Here is a 22,625-nt window from a genome sequence, read left to right on the forward strand (position 1 = left end):
AAGGGCCCGCACTGCCCCGGCACACGGCGGCACAAAGCCTCCTGCCCCAGGCAGACGTGCTACCCCCGCCCAGGAGCCCCCACACTGCGGTGCCGCGACCCGAGCCCCTCGTTTCCCTGGAGCCCCCAGAGCCCCCCGTGCCCCCCAGAGTCCCCGTACCCCTGGAGCCCCCAGAGCCCCCCGTGTCCCCAGAGCCCCGCGCTCAGCGCAGCGGCCCCGGCGCGCTCGGGGGATCCCGGGGGGGCTCCGAGCGGCTCGGCTCGGCTCGGCACGGCACGTGCTGTTTGCGGAGGGCTGGTGGCCCTGACCCCGGGCCCCGCTTATCTGTGCGGCTGCTCCCTCCCAGCGCGATCAATCCCGGCCGGGATCTGCGGGGCTCCCATCTTATCTGATCCCGCTGTTTGTCCCTTCCAACAGTAAACATCCGCCACTCAAAATAACAAGCCGTGCAATGCTGACTCGCTGCTTTGATTCTTGTTTGCTAACTGAAGCTACTGTTGGTGATCCGGGGTGTCCTTGAGGCTTTGCACAAAGTTTTTTGTTCGGTAGCACTGACTTCATTGACAATGTTTTCAACAACAATATTTTAGCAGGACTGCTTTGACTTTGATTTGAATAATCTTTCTAGTTTAAATTCCTATTCACACAGACACATGAGAAAACTGTAGGATGCTTTATCAGATGAAGGTTTTTTTATGATCCCAGAGATAATCAAGCCTGATGCAGAAGTGCTGAATGAGATAATTTTATAAAAGCAACAATCTCAAAACATGCACACAATGCAAAAGAGAACAGGGTAAGCAGCTGCAGTTGGAATATTTCATCAGAATCAGATTAATTAGTAAAGTATGAGAGCTATTCTGCAAATTTGGGAAATGTAATCCTTCTGCTAGTTTGGAAATAAAAGTCCAGACCATGGTTATAGCATGTTTCACCTTCTGGTCCTTCCCTATTTTTCATCTTAAAAGAGAATACTAGAAAGTCAAGACAGTTTATCAGAATTCTTTTTCCTAATAGGCAAGTCATGAATACTTGGAAAACTGACAAATAATTGCTGTGTGGACCGTGGTTATGGAGCAAGTCATGTAAAGATTGTCCTGGCCCAGGATGGATACATCTCCCCTAAGCCCCAGCCAGTGCTGGTTTCCCCTGTCCCAGGATGGACACATCTCCCCTGAGCCACAGCCAGTGCTGGTTTCCCCTGTCCCAGGATGGACACATCTCCCCTAAGCCACAGCCAGTGCTGGTTTCCCCTGTCCCACTCTCACATCCTCCCACGACCCCTCGTGTGCAGCTCAGCACCTGTTGCTTCCTCCCTCTGCTCCTGTTCCAGCTCCGTGCCTGCCCCCAGAGCCTCTCCCAGAGCACCCATTTCCACAGAGCCTCGGGACAGGCTCACAGAGCTCTGACACAGCTCCATGGAACCAGCTCTGTGTGCCAGAACCATCTTTCCCTTTTCCACTTCATCCAACACAGGGATTTCTGTGAGACCAAACTTGTGATCCCTGAGGTTCCAGTTGACTCAGGCACTCAATGAGGCATTTAGAGATGTGGCATTGGGAATTCCAGCTCACATCAGTAAAAATCAGCTGAAGGAACCCATGGTCTGGGCAGTGTGGAGGATTATTTCACCTCTGGGTTGTGTCTGAACTGCTGGCCTGTTCTGCTCTTGTGTTTTTAATTCTGATTTAACACTCAGAGGTGCCATCCTGGCCTTCCCTGCCATAGGGACAGGCAGGGACAGCTGAGGGCCAGCACTGCTGTACCAGACTGTCATTTCAGGATCACTTTATTTCCTCTGTGGCATTCCAGCTTCTAGGAACAGAATTCCAGGACGAGGGAGATGAGAGTCTCTGACACCACTGCCACACTGCTCCCTCTTGGAGCTGGGGCTCAGCCCCTCTCCAGCAGATCTGGACATGGGATCATTTGTCCAGCTCCAAGGGACAGCAGAGTGAGTTCCTGTGGCGCCAGGACAGAGAGGATCCCAGCAGGACAAAGCTCCTTGCTTCAAATGCTGGGAATGCTTGTCACCAAAACTTCGAGTGTGTAGCAACAGAGCTTAAACAAATCAACAGATGAGCATTTCTGAGTAGGGGTGCCTTGTAATTCCTTTGGCTTATCACATCAATTCTGTGTAAACTAAATAGAATGTATAAATTTGGCCTCTCAAACTTTTTAGTGTTTAACTTCGATTTGACTAAACACTTATGTGTGTGTACAAAGTGAAAAATGGGGTTACAAGAGGTTAATGTTTTAATGCTTTTAATAACTCTTACCCACATGGCTGTATTTTGTCAAACAGAACACGGGGTTGTTGTAGCAGTAGAAGTGAAGGCTGGATAGCAGAGTACTGGGACGCTCAGAACAACAAAGCTGCTGCCCAAACTGCCCAAACTGCTTCCAGGCCATCTTTGGAAAATCAGAAACAGTATTTCTGTGGTGAGATAAATACACAACAGTTCTGAGTACAGCCGAGGAGGCTCTTGCTAACAGTAGGGAAATCACAAAGAAAAGAAATCTAGATGGACCAAAAGTGAACAAAATTGCTCAGGGGACAGGAGCACCTCCCCTATGGATACAGGCTGAGAGAGCTGGGGCTGCTCAGCCAGGGGAAGAGACGGTTGTGTGGAGACCTCACAGCCCCTTCAAGGAGCTAAAGGGGCCACAGGGAAGCTGGAGAGGAACCCCTCATCTGGAAATGGAGGGACAGGACAAGGGGAAATGGGCTCAAGCTGAAAGAGCAGAAATTCAAGTTAGTGTATGGAAGAAATTCTTCCCTGTGAGGGTGGGCAGGCCCTGGCACAGGGTGCCCAGGGAAGCTGTGGCTGCTCCAGCCCTGGAAGTGTCCAAGACCAGGTTGGATGGGGCTTGGAGCAACTTGGGCAAGTGGAGGGTCCCTGTCCATGGCAGGGGATGGACCAAGATGGGATTTAAGGTCCCTTCTCACCCAAACCATTCCGGGATTCTATGAACAGACCAGTATCAAATGGCAACCTCTGTGACACATGGAGTGACATCTAGATAGTGCAAGTAGAGAAAAGAGTAAAGGGCGAATTTCTAGGGTACTTCTTGGATTTTCAGTGAAATTATATTAATTGTAGGGGTGGTGAGCACAGGTAGAAACATTGTGGCTAAGTGTTGGAAAGCACAAGTCTCCCATGCTGATGCAGCAGGGCACAAGCTTTTTAAAAATGGAATGCAACAATTCTCATTTCCATTACAAGTCCTTCCTTCAAAACCCAACTTTTTCAGCAGCTAAAGCTGTTTAAAAAGCAAACCAGCCCCCTCTCACACCACACACCCCAACACTTTCTGTCTGCTTGCTTTTAAAATGAGGTGGTGGTGTTAAGAGAGCTCTTGGCTACTGTCACAATTTCCCTGGTAACACCTTCAACAAAAGGGTAGCACAGAGACTCACAGGCCAGGAGCCCAGAGGAATCCTCCTCTTGTACTTCCCAGCCCATACTTCAAGGCAGATTAACGTGGCATAACACAGAGTTTTCCTGTGACAAAAAATACTACCAAGAAACTCAGTCTTATTGTTCATCCTAATTATCTTGCTTTGATAAATCTTGAGGAGTCACCCACTGCATCACAGCACTCACATTTATGAGTCTAATATTCTTTCTACTGTTAAAACAAATGTCCTTGAGATGGAATCCAGGCTGGAAAAAAGGAAAAACATTATCATTGATAAATGGATACATCCAGTTAGTTCAGCCTCTCAGCAGCAAGACCACTGCTGATAAAATGCTGAGCAAGGGATTCCACTGTAATTATTTTGTAATGCTTAATACAGAGTGTCAAGATCTGCTTTATGGAAATCAGGTCATAACTTCCCTCTGCTGTACCTACAAAGTGCAGTCATTGCAGTGCCTGTAGTGATGAGTATTCTCTATGAAATACTCTAATCAAACTTCATTGATAGTTTTGCTTTCTTCCACCTTGTGCCTTGCTGGAGCATTTTAATTAAAAATCTTTGTCTTCCAGCCAAGGGGAAACAGATTTGGCAGAGGGGAGGTGTCAGGGTATCCAGAAACTTTGTGAAGGAATGGATGGGCTTATTTTACCTACCCTGCCTTCAGGCACTGCAGATTAAGAGAATAAATAGGAGACATGGTAACATTTTGTAGGCCATCCTGAGATTTTTATGTGAGTTTAAGGCAGTCTAGCTCTTGGACTGAAATTTGACATAATGTTTAGTTCTTCAAGATTGGCCTTGTAAGAAAATGCAAGGTGAAATTATCCAACAACTTCATGATTAAGAAAAAAAGTCTCAAAAAGACCAAAATTGTTCTTCTTCTCTGGTCTGATATTTCATCATTTAATCCCACAAAAACATTTAAGAACTTAACAAGAACTTCCATCTTCTGAGTATTTCTCATCCAATTTTATCATGAGGATTTGCCTGATACATTTGATGCAAAACACAGATTATTTCTGTTATCTCCCACTAATGAACACTTCTCTGCAGTGCTAAATGGGAGCTGTTCACTGTGCAAGGTGAACACCAACAGGCAAAATCAGTACTCACAGGGCTTTGTGCTGCTCCTCACCTAGGGCTGAGAGGTTCATCCACACCCATGAAGAACAATCCCAGCAGTGTCAGCATTCCTGAACCTTTGGAAGATCTAAAATAATAGAAGAGAGGGGGAACAGAAAGCTTGTGTTTTTTTTCATGAGTTCCTCAACAAGTTGGAAAGGAAATCCAAGGTCTCAGAGAACAAAACTTTTAGCATGGATGTGTCTGTCAGTGTATTTTATGCCTCTGAACCATTTTATTTCTCTGACATAAAAATAGGTAAAGGTCAGGTTAGATCATTTTGTTACATAGTCTGTGTTGTTAATACTCAGCTTTCTTTAATATTGCTCAGAACAGTTTACCAACAGGAGAGATTTAACCCTGTAATGAAATATCATTATTTTAATATAACCTTTAACTCACATAGAACAACAATTACTGTAATTAGCAATTAGCTTTCTGAGGGCTTTAGTCATTTAGTATTTGACTCTTGCTTTCATCATTTAATGATTTACAGTAACGAGCTGGAACATCAGTATTTTGTACTGAAATGGCCAAAATAGTTGTCCAGGCATCCTTGCCCTCATGTGACAGATCTCAGATGGCTTGGGGAGAAGTTAGCCAAGAGCAATAGACAGTGCCATCACTTCTGCTTCAGTTCTACTGAAAAACAACAACCAAGTGACTGCTGTGCCCTGCAGCCAGGCTCAGTAGCTCTTGGAGGGCTGTTACTTTGCTGAGATCCTGCCCTTTGTTTGAGTTTTGTTTGACAAATGCTTTATAAATGAGCAGAAGAGGTGGTTTATGTTTCATTAATGAGGCTGATAGTGGTTAATTACTGAAGTTACGTAAACAATCCAATACCAGATCAAGCCAAACGGGTCATTTATGTAGAGAAGATCCAGCTGGAGTAGATGCGATTTCCTTTAACTATTGGGATACCAGATGAGTCACAGGCATCTGGAATCTCCACTCCAGATAAACAAAGAATTGTGCTGACCTTGAAAACGGATTCTCTCAGCAGGTATGGATCCAGGGAAGCTCTTCCTGCATCTCCTGGAGCCAGCTGCCCAACTCCACGGGGATTTGCCTGCCCCGAGCTCCCAGGCTGCAGGGGTGGCTGCAGCAGCGTGCAGGTCAGGCTGCTGTCACCACATCTGCTTGTTTTCCATGGAAAACACGTGGTGTCCCTTATTCCCCACTTCAGTGCCACTTCTGGATGTTGGCTCATGGCACGAGCTCGTCCAGCTCCCGGTTCCAGGCCGTATCCATGAGTGACACTTTGTTTACTCACTGCTAGTAAAGCCAGCTTGGAGTCTGGTACTATTTCCTTTGCCACTGAAGTGGCTCTGGACATGTGTGCTGACCAGAGACTTCAGCAGTGTTTTACAGAATTGATGTATGTATAGAAAAATAACATAAAACAGAGCTGGAACAGAACTTTTAAGCTCTCTTTATAAAAAGTCCTCTTTACAAACCAAAGCAACTCAGAGAAAACAATTCTTGAGTTCAATCTGGTTGCCCAAAACAGCCAGTGGAGAAGCTTGTACAAGGAACTCACTCCAGTGCTATTTTTACCACAGTGATTGCTTTCCCTAGTTTGTAATTTAAATCTCCCGTACTCCTAAATAACCTTGCTGGTTTTTGATTATTTACAAGCATGGAAAAGAGTTTATTTTCCTGTTCTTTGCAGCAGTATTTTAGGTGACTCAAGTGTGCCCTCAAGTCTCCCATTTTTGTCATGCTAAGCTCTGAACAGGAACAGTGATTTGTTAAAATAATGTAAACATCTGTATTTACATAAATATATGTATTTAGCCAGTCACCTGGTCTGAATCACTTCATGATTATGCAAAATAGTTTAATTACTACAGTGTGGGAGTTAATTAACCTTGGGTGAATAATTACTGCAATTCATTTCTATTACAACTAAGTTTTATATACTTGTTTATACACTGATTTTAGAAACTGAATTTACCCTGAATCCAGCAGGCTTTATAAACTGAGTAGAATGGGGATTTGATGCCTTTTAAAAACCTGGGCTTCAGGCTTAAGCCCCCTGGAGTAAACAGGCTCTAGATACCCACATCCTGCAGCTAATTTGAACAGCTTATCCATAAGGTGCCTTCTATTAGAAAAAAATGCTAAAAATAAAAGTCAGTAGCATTTAAAATCTAACCATAATATTTCACAAACCTCTGCTTGTTTTTCCAACTTTCATGAGAAAAGCTGGATGCAAAAGTCAATGGGATATTGTGAAAGAGACACTTCTGTGAAAAAAATATTTGTTTTATCCATTGTAAAGCTTTCAGTTTTACTATTGAAGTTTTTTGACAATTTGGAAAGTTTCTGTATGAGGCTTCTTTTACCAGAAAGACAAGTGCTGATCATAATTAAGCTTAGAACATCATTATCTTCATCTCTGCTGCATAATCACTGCATTCCAGCCCCCTACCACCACAGGACATCTGAAAACTTAGAAAACCCCATAATATGCTCAAATAACATTTATCAGTCGGTGCTGCTTGTTCTTGAAAGACTCAACCATTCCACTCCACACACAGATTTCTAAATGGCACATGGAAATGAGCAGCCTTAGGGCTGCTCTTCTCTGGAGCCCATGGAACAGAAATGTTCCATGAATCACCTTTGAAGGGTGATGGCAGTTTATCCATGAAAACCTCCTGTCCCAAAGGAGTGTTTTAAGTGACTTTGCTGTAAGTTACCCAACAGGAAATTACTTTTCCTTTTCCCATCTAATTCCATGCAGTATCCAACAGAAGCAGTTTTTCCTGAGGTGAATGGAGACCTGATCTTACACAGAAGGTGAGCTCCTCCTGCAGTGAGGAGATTTGCAGCCTGCTGAGAGCACTGGAACATCATGATACCTAACAAGACAATTCCCTATCCAAAGGGTCACATCTACCTAGGAAACAATGAAAACATCAAATTGCAATGTAATTTATTAGAAGTTACTAATAATGGAAATACTCAGGGGTTTTAAGAATGAAATTTTGCTGAGTTAATGGCAGCATGAACTCAATCAAGTTCACTGAGGTTGCCAATGAATTCAGTGTGAGCCTGCATCACCTCAGGGGTGTCTGCATCAGAACACAGAGGACAAGGTGAGTGTTTGGTGTTTGGAGGTCCTGGCCTGATCCAGCCTTTCCAAATTAAATTATTATGTCATGCAAAACCTCCAGATAATACTACTGCAATATCTTCCCCTCTTGGGAATGGAACATTTTCCATCACCACCCTGACATGTCAACGTGAAGCGATCAAAATGGGAGAATATGGAATTCTAGCAAGAAAGCCAAATGTTTGTGCTGGGCAGGGAGGACTCTGGGAAGCAGTGACGTGAGGGTCCCCATGGCCTCTGTCCCTGATGACCCAGTTCTGCTGTGATTTATGTGGGCTCAGAGCTGCCCTTGCTCCGACCCCAGAGGAGCTGTGTGGGAAGTTGGTGTCTCGGAGCCGCAGCGTGGCTCTGCCGAGTGTCTGGAGCCCGGGCTGTGCACACAAACTGATAAATAGGGAAAGGCCTGCTGGGCTGCAGCTGGAGCAGAGCTGGGACCGGCGCTGCAGCCCCACGGACCTGGGAGAGGAGCTCCCTGCGAGCACCGTGAGTGTTTCATTCCCTTCTCTGCATGCTCGGGGGGATAAACTGCTCCAGCCACATCAATTTACCGTGTGAAAATATCCCAGGTGCTGGCTTTCCTCTTCTTTACCTCCTTTTTCTGTTCTTTACCTCCTTTTTTTCTTCTTTACCTCCTTTCTTCTTCTTTACCTCCTTTCCTCTTCTTTACCTCCTTTTCTGTTCTGTTCTTTACCTCCTTTTTTCTTCTCTTTTTTCTTCTTTACCTCCTTTTTTCTCTTCTTTATCCCCTTTTCTCTTCTTTATCCCATTTTCTTTACCTCCTTTTCTCTTTACCTCCTTTTCTCTTTACCTCCTTTTCTCTTCTTTATCTCTTTTTCTGTTCTTCACCTCCTTTTTTCTTCTTTACCTCCTTTTTTCTTCTTTACCTCCTTTACTCTTCTTCACCTCATTTTTTCTTCTCTTTTCTCTTCTTTACCTCCTTTTTTTCTTCTTCCTATTTTCTTCTTTACCTCTCTTTCTGTTCTTTACCTCCTTTTTCTCTTCTTTACCTCCTTTTTCTCTTCTTTACCTCCTTTTCTGTTCTTTACCTCCTTTTCTCTTCTTTACCTCCTTTTCTTTTCTTTACCCCCTTTTCTTTACCCCCCTTTTTCTTCTTTACCTCCCTTTCTCTTCTTTACCTCCTCTTCTCTTCTTTACCTCTTTTCTTCTTCTTTACCTCCTTTTTTCTTTCTTTTTAAACATCTGCCTAAATGAAAACAGCGAATATGCACTTTTAAATCTGGTGCTCTGCTGCCAAGGGTTTGTTCCAGCAATTCTTCATTTGACACACAGAGTGAAGAAAAACAGCTTTTAAATTCAATTATTTGTTTCTCTGCCCAAAAGTAGCTGGAAAATTGTGAGTTTCAAACAACCTCTAACCTCTTCTTTGGCAATGTATAAAAATTATGCCTTTGAAATAATTATTCATGGAATAACAATTCCAAAGGAAAATTTCAAGATAATTGCAATGCAGTCTATTGGTGAAATAAGCCAGTTTGTATTATGGTTATTATATGACCAGGAAGGAACACATTTAATAAGAAGAAAAGTGGAATTTCTTCAAAGAGCAGCTTTGAGGAGCTTCTTGGCACATTAAGACCAGGAGGAACAGAAAACCTTTTGTAGTGCATGGAAGCTTCACACAGGATCAATCAAATGATCCTACAATTTCCCCTGCAAAATCATCCTTTAATTAAGTGAGCAGTGATTACTGAATTGCTTGAGTGAAATTGGATAGATCAGCATCACACCTACTTGGCACTGATTGCTCAGTTACTTTTTTTTTTCAGTTTTTAATTTTCACAAATTAAAAAAAAAAACCAGCTTTGCCTTCCAGCTACAAGCAAAGTACAGTGCTTAAACCCAGGGCTGAAACCTGCTCTGAGTTCCACTACGTGACCACCAGTGTGCCCCAAGGTGTGCTAAATAGATGGTGAAGACCTTCAGCTCAAGTTCCTAAAATTCCCTGTAAACAAGAAATTTCCCCATGACTCAACTGTCAAAATATTTATGGTAGCAGCTAAAGCACTGTCAGTACCGACCTCAGGGCTCCCCTGCTCCATGAAGGATGTTTTGTATCCCAATAAATTTGATAAGTTGATGATATGTTGCTTTATGATATGGGGTTTTATAGCAATAAAAATGATAAACCCCACATCTTTCACCATAAATAGAAATAAATAGATGTACAATTCAGATTCCAGTCTGAACGTGTACATTCTATTTATGGTTGTACTTTGCTTTTATCAATCAATGGCTTTTATTTTTTCTTTAGTGGATTCCATTTTTGATAAATTGTCAAGTCTTTCAGTTGGGTCTAAGAAGTAAATTTCTTCATGAGATGGATGACCAAGCCTTGAATCAACACATTCTGGTTTATACTGAGTGTTTGCAGTTCAGAAGATGAGCCCTGGCAAAACTAAGCCTGTAAAAGCACAAAATTTTCAAATGTGCTGAGCCACCTTGAGTGTTGGTCACCTCTTCCAAAAAACACCATTCCCCTCACCTGCTCAGGTCTTCACATGTGAAAATGTTCAGTAGAAGGAGGAAAAGCAAGAACAGCCTGTGCTTTATGAGATGACATTTTCTGTCAGCTCAGTCTGTGTGGCTGAATGCTCCCACCCTATGTGTGTTACTGCTTGGGATGCTACAAAAAAAAGTCATTAAAAAATTCATTTTTTGTTCCCAGTTATTTCCACCTTTTAGGCTAAAGACCTTTATGCATCCTCTCTGGGAATGTATTTAGATTTTTGCTTCCTTTTAAATCATTAATGCACAAACATGTGGTTACACTGGGAATACACAAAAAAAAAAAAAAAGAAAAAGGGTCACAAAACATTTTGTTTTGAGAATGGCACGGCTGCAACTGCCCCAAACATCCAAACCCATTGCTCCATCCTTATTTCAACTTTGTCCCAGTTACTGTTTGGGACATCACACCTGGGCATGTTTGGTATCTTCTGTCAGGAGTGTCACCATGCTGGGCACGTGCAGAATTCCCCTGCCTGGCAAAGGGCTGCTGAGAGCCTGTGTGGGTTGGGGAAGTGTCCTGCAGGTCAGGCTCAGTCCCATGAGGTGTGAGGGGTTTGGGATGGCCTCAGAGCCTTGGGGAGAGCAGCACAGGGATCACAGAATCCCAGGGACTGCTGCAGAGGCCTCCCTGCTGCTGCCTCACTCACCAGAGGGGAGGCAAAGGTTGGAAACACCACTCTTGCAGTCAACTCATAAAAAATTCAGAACTTGCCTGGCCTAGGTAATGAAGTTCCTTCCCTACATATCTTATTCTCTTATTTCTTTCTTTCTTTTTTCTTTTTTTTTTTTTGCTTTAAAAAGCCCAATGCTTTGTTTGATCAGAAGAACAAGCTTGTCAACACCAAATTCTCAAATGTCAGAAAATGAAACTCTTAATGTTTACACATACATCTCATTCTAAGACAGTAGAGCATTCCTCAGATAACCATTGGATTTACTATCCCTGCTGTGCTAACATCCTCTTAATTTATGATTTCAGTTTACAAAGCCTCAGTCTAAGCTGGAAATTTTGTAGGTGCAACTGGTTACTGCTATAGCCATAAAAATCAGCAAGAAGGGCTGAAACCTTTCTCATACAATACCTAAGCTGAGGAAAGTTTGCCTGAGGAAAAACTGCTTCCAAGATTTAGAATGTTTAAGCAATCCAGCACCTTACATTTGGTACTTCATACCCCCAATATACTGTTTTTATTAGACTGGATCAGTGTAATTTTTTAAAATCTGCTATTCAATTAAGACTTTTATTTATAGGAGCCACTGGAATTCAGAAACACATTTCTTCTGCAAACACACATTTTTGGGAAAAAATGTAGACTTTGCCCAGACCAAATTGATCTAACTGATAAGACCTCATGATTCAGTGACTTATTTTGCTCTCAAACAAATATTTACTAGCAGAGATAACAAACCCCCAGCATTCCAGCCTCACTGCATCCTTTCACCTTCTGCTGACAGCATGAAGAGAAAGTGGCCAGCCCCAAAGGAAGGGATGTGTGTTTTTTCCAGTCAGGACTCCAGATTCCCTGGGGGGATCCATTCATTGTTTCAGCTGCAGGTATAGCACAAACCCCCTCCTTGAGGGAAGGTTTTTAACCCAACTTGCTGTAAATTCTGTGGAGAATCCTGTTGCAGGAGTTGGATTAGCTGTATTTTCCAAATCCTTCCGTGCCTTTTTTATATTTTCTATCCTTCCTGCCAGCTCAGGAAAATCTGTGAGTGGCTCACAGGGTATTTGTCTCTTACAGTTCTTGCTCAGTGGGCATCAAGATTAGCAAAACTCAACCTGTGGCCACATCCCACTCAGGCAGAGGGACAAGGAAAATATTCCTGCTTAATCCCCTAATGACTACTCTGTTAGCTCTCCATTCTAAGCAATACCAGAGGTTTGCTGTGGGGATGTAAACTCCAACCCAGCTTCTGCCACTGTCTACAGACATTTTTTTTCCCTAAAACTCTTTGTTTTTAGAGCACACTTTTTTTAGACTCTCTCTCTAAATTTGAATTTTTAAATCAAATTACTGAAAAAATTAGTTAAGTTTTGAGCTCCAAGCACAGCTGCTCTTCTCACCATGTCACTGGGAGCTCTCAGTGCACTTTGTTTTTGGGAATGTCAGTGAATCCAGCCAGGAGCCCAGGCTCCTTCAACAACCAAGGGGCAGTGGAAAGCTCTTTAGAGGCAGCACATCCTATAGGAAATCAATATTTTGGTCTTCACTGAAAACTTTACACTGTTAAAGGAGCACAGGAAGTGCAATTCAGGCAGTGCTTAAGCAAGGCAAAGTTGAGTTTTACTGCATAAATGAGTACTTACATGACAAGGAACAGATATCCCATGCTGGCCTTTCTATGCTATTTTCCTCGCTTCAACTCTGCATAAAAAATGAACAAAATAAACTCATTAAAAGCCCATCTTTGTGCACAAACAGGACAGTCTCATATCTACACTATAGCAAATGCTCCAATTCATGGCCAAAGCAAATTTATTCAATCCAGTGAAGCTCCTTCTAACCTTCTCAACTAGAGAATTTATCAGTGATTAGAACAATTCCCCCACATGGTTTTGTGTAAAACTGAGAGCAAAACATTTCTAACTACCACTTGGAAATTTAGGAAAGAGTTTTACCCTGAATCTGTAACATCAGGACGCTCAAACATTTTGTAGCCTCGTTGAGGGTGTTATGTGACTTCACACAGACATCTGATTTTTTATGATCTGAAAATTCTGGAGTTTTCTGGCTCCATGTCTAACCCTACCCAGCAATTGTTCCCCATGGGATGTTCTCTTCCTTTCCCCAGGTTGGTGTTTCAAGGCTGATCTCCCACAGAGTGGATGAAGCAGTGCAGCTGGGAGCAGAGCATGGCCAACACGTTTGTCACCGTCCCTGACGGGTACGGCCTTCCCGAGCCCATCCAGTACTACGGTGAGTAAAGCAAGTTTGGGACTCTGGAAATATGGCAAAATGAACTCCTCTGGGAATTTATTTTTCCCCTCATTTTGATTTATCTTTAAAGCACTTCAAAGCTCTTACCAAGCTTGTACTGGAAGAGCATTGAAATCTATGCCTGTGTGCTCATACAGACTTTGGAGCACAATGTGATTATTCTGACTTTTATTCCATGTAAACATCCCCAGTGCTGTCTCCCTTTGGCCTCCATGGAGAAGACACAGGTTTTATTACAGTATTCCAGATACATTATAAATAGATAATGCCTGTTCTATATTTTATGTAGCTATAATTGCAATAACTAATTTGATTCTGGAAGACTAAAGGCAGGACCCAAAGCTCACTAAAAGGGAAAAACCCTCCAAACTGTTTTTAAAAAAAATTTCCAATTTGTTTTTATAGAGATTTTAATAGTCCCAAAGGAAGAATGAAACATGATGCATGTTGCACAGGCTTTCTTTGGTATAGCTGTGTGTATTTAAGGGAGGCTGGATAAAATTAAAACTCAGCAGACAGAAAAGCAGGAAGAAACTCTTGGCAATTCTGTACCTACATTTTACTAAATTAAAATCTCATAACTGTAAAGACACATGTGTGGGAAAATACTAAATAAAACAAGTCACTGCTTTTTACTCCTCTGAAGTTCAAGTTTAAGGCTCCTGTCACTGTAATTTTTAGTACTCTCTGATTTCTACACAATTTTTCTCAGACCCCTGTGCAAAATTTTCAAAATGATGCCTGACCCATGTACCAGTAACAAACACTGCAATAATTAAAAAATTCACTTATGGAAGATACTTGACTGTAGTGTGGGTAACTAATAAAAACAACCTTTAAGTGTAAGATCTGAAGGTAGCTGTGCCATCAGTTGGCAAGTGATAATCAATTATCTACTGACACTAATCCACGTGATATTGTGCAAACCTTAAATTTCGCTACATTAAGATTTCACTGAAGAACATTACAGGTTTAAATTTAAATAGAATGTGTCAAACTGCCCATCTGAAAATGTGTTCCCCTAATATTTATGCCACTAAATCCATAAAGCATATTTAAATCATGGAGCAGCTGATGTTGAGATATTCTCCAGGCTCTTACTGCGCTTTCAATTTCCCCGGCACAGATGTTTTACCGGAGCACATCAACTACCAGCTGCAGGACCCGGATTTCCAGGCTGCCCCGTACTGCCAGTACTCAGCAGTGCCAGTGCCAGTGCCAGTGCCAGCCCTGCAGCCCCAGGCTGCCCCATCCCCGTCCCCATACGGCTCCTACAGCCTGGACCCCCCGTACGGCGACGGGCCCTGCGTGGGCAGCAGCTGCGAGCTCAGCAAGGGCCCCTTCCTGGCTCCCCACGGCGAGGATGGCGGGTTCCAGGGGCTCAGGAGGCCCAGGCTGAGCCACTCGGTGAGGCTGAAGGGGCAGGAGGAGCTGTGTGTGGTGTGTGGGGACAAGGCCTCCGGGTACCACTACAACGCACTGACCTGCGAGGGCTGCAAAGGTGAGCGGGGCACGGGGCCTCGGTGCTGCCTTCCACAGGCTGCTCCTGCTACAGCGGCTTTGAATTTATCTGATGAACCCCCTGTCTAACGTGCTTACTCCAAACTCACACTTTTATCACATTCTTTGAAGAAATATTATCACAGTCTGTATTTATTGTGAGCACTTTAAGCACTTTTCTCATGAACATTTCTTAGAGGTTTACTTCAGTGTTATTAATTTCACTTACTATTAAAATTGAATACAAGCAAGTAGTAATTACTTGCTAATCACATTTTAACTTGTTGGTATGGGAGCTGTGTCATGAAGGGCAGCTCTGATCTCTGTGACCAGGCATGGGACACAAGGGAGCAGCTGGAGCTGGGCCAGGGGAGTTTAGGTTGGATTTTGGGAAAGGTTCTTCCCCCACAGGGTGTTGGGCACTGCCCAGGCTCTCCAGGGAATGGGCACAGCCCTGAGGCTGCCAGAGCTCCAGGAGAGTTTTGGACCCTGCTCAGGGGTGCCCAGGGTGGGATTTGGGGTGTCTGACTTGGTGATCTTTGTAGGTCCCTTCCAAATCAGCACATTCTATGATTCTGTGTATGGAAAATGTCAATTAATACCAATCAGAAAGAACCAGGGATAACTACGCTTCTAAAAAACAGATTTAAAATCAAGCTAATATTTCCATTTAAAACCCCAACCATTCAAACCTGGAGGACACTTTAAAATCCTTGTGAGATAAAGCTGCAGCTGTAGATTGCTCCAGCCATCAGCTGCTCCCGTTGCCAGGCTTCTTCCGGCGCAGCATCACCAAGAACGCTGTGTACCGCTGCAAGAGCGGGGGGCACTGCGAGATGGACATGTACATGAGGAGGAAGTGCCAGGAGTGCCGCCTCAAGAAGTGCAGAGCTGTGGGAATGCTGGCAGAATGTAAGTGCTCCTTCATGCTGGGCTCTTTCCTAATCACCACAGACAAAACTTTCTCCAAAGTCAATCCCTGGAGGTGGGCGGGGGGCTCATGGAGGTCCCATGCTCTGACCTGGGAAGGCACCAACCTTCCCAGAGAGAGGGTCCTGCAAGGGACTGCCTTCTGAGGGGTCTGTGGGAGGAGGGACTGCCTTCTGAGGGGTCTGTGGGAGGGGGTTCTGCCTTCTGAGGGGTCTGTGGCAGGGGGTTCTGCCTTCTGAGGGGTCTGTGGCAGGAGGGGACTGTCTTCTGAGGGGTCTGTGGCAGGAGGGGACTGTCTTCTGAGGGGTCTCTGAGACGGGGACTGCCTTCTGAGGGGTCTGTGGGAGAGGGGATTGCCTTCTGAGGAGTCTCTGGGAGGGGGGACTGCCTTCTGAGAGGTGTCTGGTAGGGGGAGACAGCCCTCTGAGGAGTCTCTGGCAGGGGGGACTGCCTTCTAAGGGGTCTCTGGGAGGGGGTTCTGCCTTCTGAGGGGTCTGTGGGAGGGGGTTCTGCCTTCTGAGGGGTCTCTGGCAGCTGGATAAACTCAGCAAACTGTGGCCTGTAGCCACAAGTGATCAGCTCTCAGTGAGATCAGCTCAGTGATTTCAGCTCTGCTTGCGAGGTTATCCCAGGCTGACTCAGGGACAGACAGACAGAAGCATTTACAGCAATTCCAGAGATTCCATTATTGTGCAGCAGGGAGTGAAGGGAGTGAAAACTGGGGTTTTTATGGGGGAAAACAAGGGTGGTGCCAAGGGGGAAAGCCCAGTGGGTTACAAAGGATGACCACGGGTACTAAGGTGTGGTGGGATCACTGATGCCTTTGGGGATAGCTCACCATGATAAGGGAAGATGTGCCAACCCAAGGGGCATCTCTCCAGGACAGCTGAGATAAACTAATCACAGCCCATTCCAAGGGCATCCCATTCAAGGGATGTTCCTCCAGGGCAGGGCTGCAGGCAGAGCCATGCCAGGCCCAGGCCCACTGGCCTCCAGAAATCCCCTCCAGATGATACTGGTCTAAACTTCATTTGGCTGTAGGAAAATTGATTTTGGGGATGGTGGCACCTGTAGCATCTTGGTGTGCAGAAGTCAGTAATGCTTGGGAAGTATCCCCTCACCTTAAGAGAACTGTTATTCTAAGACAGTACAAGGAAAAATAAAAGTACTGACAAGAGAAGCTAAATATCCCAAGCCTTATCAGGACAGCAGTGAGCAGATCAGATGAGCTTTAGGGTTTGAGGGGAAAAATTAAATAAAAAGGGCATGATGGTCTTTGATGAAAAATTCTGATGCCTGTGTGTCACAGAGGCACAAGAACAAAGATGACTGAGGACTCTCAGGCCTTTGGTAGCTACTGAACTCCAGCTCACCTGATAAGTAACACATAGCCTCATTCTCCAGGAAACACAGCTCATTATAGGTGACAGATTCTGTGATGCAGGACTGGAGTTATCTCTAATAAATGACGACTTCAGACTGTAATTAATTGAACATACCAGCACTGATGGCAACTTCACACCTCACAGGTTTGCTGACTGAAGTCCAGTGCAAGTCAAAGCGACTCAGGAAGAATTTCAAGCAGAAGAGCAGTTTCCTTTGCAGCATAAAGCTGGAAGATGAGGGATTGAATAGTAAGCAAGTATCATCTACAACAAGATCTGGAAAAGTGGGATATTTTTCTATTTAAAATACCTCTTTTTATCACTTATTGCTAGTCCAAGTCCTTGTGACTTGACTGGTTTATTTTTTCAGCAGATCCCAGAGAAGATGGAACTCACTCCAGGAGAACATCAGCTTCTGGACCACATTGTAGCAGCACACCAAAAATACACAATTCCCCTTGAGGAAGCCAAGAAGTTTGTAGGTATCCAGCACAGCCAGCCTGCATTGCTAAGTCTCTGTTGTCATGTTTATGGGCCATATCCAGTGTCCAAACACTCTTTTGTGCAGCTGCAGGAAACTGCAAGTCCTGAGGAAAGTTTTCTCCGCCTGTCTGAGACCGCTGTTGTTCATGTGCAGGTGTTGGTGGACTTCACAAAAAGGCTCCCAGGTGAGTTTCTTCCTTTGGGGAACATTAGAGGAACCAAATCAAACTGATGGCATGAACCAGAGAAAAATACAGGCTTTAAACAGAAAAGAAAAGGCTTTGAAGGGATTATTTGTGCTTCTTACGTGTCATGAGGACAACCTAGAAGCTTTCAGTTCAAAACTTTCCTATTATTGCATTTCTTCTCCATTTCTGACAATGAGTAGAGACATTTTCTGGAAGCACATGGACCTCAAAATACCACCTTGAGGGAATTACTATCTCTCCACATTCTCTGAAATCCAGTTGAGTATGCAATTTATCATTATCACCAAAGGAAAAAACAGATGTTCCTTCAAAGGAAAAGGCAGCACAGAGGGGCTATCCAGGTGTTCTTATTCATATTTTTCTTTCATAAAGAACAATTAAATTCACTGCATTTCAGTGTAAAGTTGACAAAGTAACATTTGCCAGGGAGGGTGATAACTTTTCTTTGTAAAACTCACTGACAAGGGTCAATCACCTTATCTAAGCAGGTATTTGATGCAATTTTAGCATCTGTGGGGCAGAGCTGAAGGAAGGGGTGAGCTGTCTGTTTTCTTGTGTTACATACCCTGCTTTGATCAGGTTTGAGAAAAAACATCACTCAAGTTCCTTTGCTCCTGAATTACAAGTGCAGACAACGAGCTTGTCAAAAGATGAACACGATTTCTAAAAAGAAAACAATATAACAATGAATGGAATGAACAATGAACAGTCACTAAACAGTGAAGATTTATCAGGTGTTAGGCCATGTGATATTTATCAGATATTAGGAAGAATGTTTTGATAACATCTTGCTTAGTCCAAAATTTTTACTTGTATCTTTCTGTGGATCTTTTAACACTGAAAACTGCCCCTCCTTTTTTTTTCCTTCTTCTTTTTAATTGTCTAACCTGCAAACTACCAAGAAAGATCCCAAGTCTTTGGCACATGAATCATTTAACTATGGCTCCTCTTTTCTAGTAAAGACATTTATTTTTTTAAAAATTGTTTTTTCCACATTTTTTTTGTGTTGGGGGCTTAAAAGCAGCCCCAGCCTTCCCTGATTGTGAACGTGCACCTTTCTCTGCAGGGTTTGAGAGCTTAGCCAGTGAGGACCAGATTGCTCTGCTGAAAGGGTCCACAGTGGAGGCGATGTTCTTGAGATCAGCCCAAATTTACAACCAAAAAATGAGCGAGTGCCAGCCTTCAACCAGTGAAAGTATGTCTGAAATAACTTGATTTGCATCATTGTGGGGTGGGTGAATAATATCAGTTATATTAATTACATATTGTGCTAAATTTAACACAAGAAGCCTTGACCAATAAGAAAAGCAACCAAAGAACTTGGAGCCAGATGCCAAAAAGGATTTTATACCTTCATGGGTCTGGGAAAAATTCATACATTTTCAGCAATGATACAGACAAATATTTAAGATCACTTTAAGCTTGACTGGGAACTGTCATCTGCCTTGTTCCAGGTCATGTAAGACTTCCTGATCACGGGACATGTTGTCATGTTCAAAGCCTTGATAAAAACAGTATTTATTCCATGGAAATGTGTCATAATAAAGAGAGGCCATCTTCTACTACTACCACAGGTAATGGAGGTCTCAGAATCAAATACTGTGAATCTTTTGCTTGACTGGCCCTATTTTTATTACATTTCTATAGTCACTATGGCCACTGCTCCAGCTCCTTTCCTCTCTTCCTCTCCTCTCCCCTCCCTCTCCCTCGAGCTGCTCTGGCATTACCTCCTCAGGTGTTACACACTGGCATTACATCCTCATGGCAGGAAGGGGTGTGTTCATGCTTGCTGATATCCCTTGAGTTATATATCCATTGAAAGCTCCACAGCTCAACTGCCATACAACTTCTGCCATTATTTTAGAAATTAACATTGTCTTCATTAAGTTAGTTAACTATTTTGTGCAATGGAACAGCCCTGAGCCTTAAAAGATTCACTGAATCACAGAATCACAGGATCATAGAATCACAGGATCACAAAATCACAGAATCACAGGATCACAGAATGACAGAATCACAGGATCATAGAATCAGAATCACAGAACCACAGGATCACAGGATCATAGAATCACAGAATCACAAGATAACAAAATCACAGGATCACAGGATGGGTGAGGTTGGAAGGGACCACATTGGGTCACTTAGTGCCACCTCTCTGCTCCAGCAAGGCCATCCCAGAGCACATGGCACCATCTCATGGTTCCAGATGGTTCTAGAACATCTCTAATGAAGGAGACTCTGCACCCCTTTCTGGGCAATCTGTTCCATCCCAGGAAAGTTCTTCCTCACGTTCAGGTGGAACTTCCTGAGCATCAGTTCCTGCCTGTTCCTCTGGAGCCATCGCTGGGTCCTGCTCGGAGCCCTCCCTGCAGGAGGGACTGAGGGCTCCTCTCCAGGCTGAACAGCCCCAGCTCCCTCAGCCTTGCCCAGAATCATGGAATCACTTAGCTTGGAAAAGACCCCTAAGATCAGCCATTCACCGTTTCCTCCTAAGAGAGAAGCCCCAGTGCCCTCACGGCCCCACAGCCCGGCTGGGCCGGCTCCAGCAGCCCCGAGCCCGACACCGAGGTCAGGCAGGGCCACCTCACACCCTGCAGGCAAACATATTTTGCGACTGTAATAACATCCTCATTATTCTGCACTTTTTTTTTAAATGTTGTTTTTTTCCATTTTCAAGGCATAACTGAGGAGTTCATCACCGCCCTGTTCTACTTCTACAGAACCATGGGGGAACTCAAAGTCACCGAGACCGAATACGCTCTGCTCGTAGCAACAACAGTGTTCTTTTCAGGTAAATGGGGAAGGTGACAACGAGCTGTCACTTGCCCCGGGGCAGCTCCCATTTGTCCCCTCAGGGGCGGCGGCGCCGACCGGAGCCTGAGGGGCGACGGTGGCCGGAGCATCCCGCTCACCGCGCTCTCCGTGCCGCCGCTCTCCCGCAGACCGCCCGCTGCTGAGGGACAAGCGCCATGTGGAGGAGCTGCAGGAGCCGCTGCTGGGGATCCTGTACAAGCACTCGAAGCTGCAGCACCCGCGGGACCCGCAGCGCTTCGCGCGGCTGCTGGGCCGCCTCACGGAGCTGCGCTCGCTCCGCCACGCCCACGCGGGGGCGCTGCGCGCGCGGGACCCGCGCCTGGCAGCGCCGCTGCGCGACCTCTGGGACCTCCACTAGGCGGCGCCAACGCCGCCGGCCCGCGCGCCCCTTCCCGCCTCGGGCGCGCGCCCTCGTTTCCCGCCCTTTTCGCCCTCCCTCAGCGGCCGTCGTGAGGCGCCGGTGCTGTCGCTGTCGGTGCGCTGCCGGTGTAGGTGCTGGCGGCGATGTCGCTGTGGGTACAAGTGTTGGCGTCGCAACCCACGACGGTGCTGGTGCCGTTATCGGTGTGGGTGCCACGCTCAGTGCCGGTGTCAGTGCTGCTGTGGATGCCAGTGCCGATGCTGGTTGTGGCTGCTGGTGTCAGTGTCGGTGTGGGCACCAATGTTGGTGTTGCCACCAGTGTTGGTGTTCCCAGCAGTGTTGGTGCTGGTGTCGGTTTCAGTGCCGGTATCAGCACCGACGGCGATGCTGGTGTCAGTGTCGGTGTCGGTGTTGGTGTCGGTGTCGATGTCGGTGCCGGGATCAGTATCGGTATCACCGCTTTTCTCCAGGCCCACCGAGATTAAGCGTTCAGGCTGCTTGTGTGACCGTGCCTTGAGCAGGGCCTGAGGCCACAGCCGGTGAGCGCTTGGGCTGTGCCGGGTCAATGGTGCCTCCGTCCATGGTGCCACCATCCATGGTGATACCGTCCATGGTGCCATGGTGCCACCGGCCACCCCCAGGCTGTGTCGGGTCAGTGGTGCCTCCGTCCATGGTGCCACCATCCATGGTGATACCGTCCATGGTGCCATGGTGCCACCGGCCACCCCGGGCTGTACCAGGTCAGTGGTGCTCAGGCTGTGCATGGTCAATGGTGCCACCAGCCGCCCCTGAGCTATACCAGGTCCATGGTGCCACTGTCCATGGTGCCACCGGCTGCCCCGGGCTGTACCAGGTCAGTGGTGCTCAGGCTGTGCCGGGTCAGTGGTGCCACCAGCCGCCCCCGAGCTATACCAGGTCCATGGTGCCACCGTCCATGGTGCCACTGGCTGCCCCGGGCTGTGCCAGGTCCATTGTGCCACCGGCTGCCCCAGACTGTACCAGGTCCATGGTGCTACCAACCACCCCGGGCTGCGCTGGAACGGGCAGGGGAACACCGGCACGGACACTGGGACACTGCCAGGAGCCCCCGGGCAGAGTCCTGACCCGAGCACACACATCCCGCCCGGGCCCAGGAAGTGTCCAAGGCCAGGCTGGAGCAGACTTGGAGCAAGCTGGGATAGTGGAACGTGTCCCTGCCCATGGCAGGGGGTGGCTCTAGATGAGAATCAAGATCCCTCCCAACCAAGCCCATTCCATGGTTTTGTGCCTGTGTGAAATTTGCTGAACTCATTTCTCTGCAGACTGCCAGGATCGGTGCTGGAGGAACATCTTTGATTTTAATTTCAAAGGCTTCTGCTGTTATTCTCTATGAAGACTGACAGAAATTATTTTCTCAATCATCTGCTCCGTGTTGTAACTGCACGTCACCAATGATAAATCCATGTTTGATGTGGGTGATCCAGCAGTGAGCAGTGAGCAGTGCTCCACTTGGATGCTTACACCAGACCAAATCTGCAGTGAAAACCTTCTGTCACCACACTGAGTTGTGCAAATTAAACAAATTATTGTTTCATGTTGAGGTTCCTTACAGAATATGTTTAGAGTAAAATGTGATATTCTGTCAGGAGATCAATTACACTATTTATCCTACTTTTTGTGACTTGAAAACCCTTTAAAATGGCATTTTCATACTAAAACATGATCAGATGTGGGAGTAAAGAAAAAAATAAATATCAACTACTGGACTTTAAAGAAATAATTTTGCTTCCTGAATCTTTTATCATGAACCTGTGCACAGACAGGCA

At 45.4% G+C, this 22,625-nt stretch overlaps 1 protein-coding gene across 1 annotated transcript; it reads left to right on the forward strand.

Annotated features, from left to right (window-relative positions):
• The first annotated feature begins 13,026 nt into the window (after window positions 1-13,026).
• LOC117007363 (bile acid receptor-like) lies at window positions 13,027-20,817 on the forward strand. Its single transcript, XM_033080449.1, has 10 exons — window positions 13,027-13,117; window positions 14,265-14,639; window positions 15,410-15,550; window positions 17,098-17,237; window positions 17,324-17,431; window positions 17,522-17,621; window positions 18,712-18,840; window positions 19,100-19,219; window positions 20,323-20,436; window positions 20,588-20,817. The coding sequence occupies exons 1-10, from the start codon at window positions 13,027-13,029 to the stop codon at window positions 20,815-20,817; spliced, it is 1,548 nt and encodes a 515-aa protein (XP_032936340.1).
• Window positions 20,818-22,625: the final 1,808 nt, after the last annotated feature.

This window comes from Catharus ustulatus, chromosome 25 (assembly GCF_009819885.2).
Source record: "Catharus ustulatus isolate bCatUst1 chromosome 25, bCatUst1.pri.v2, whole genome shotgun sequence".
Taxonomy (NCBI): Eukaryota; Metazoa; Chordata; class Aves; order Passeriformes; family Turdidae; genus Catharus; species Catharus ustulatus.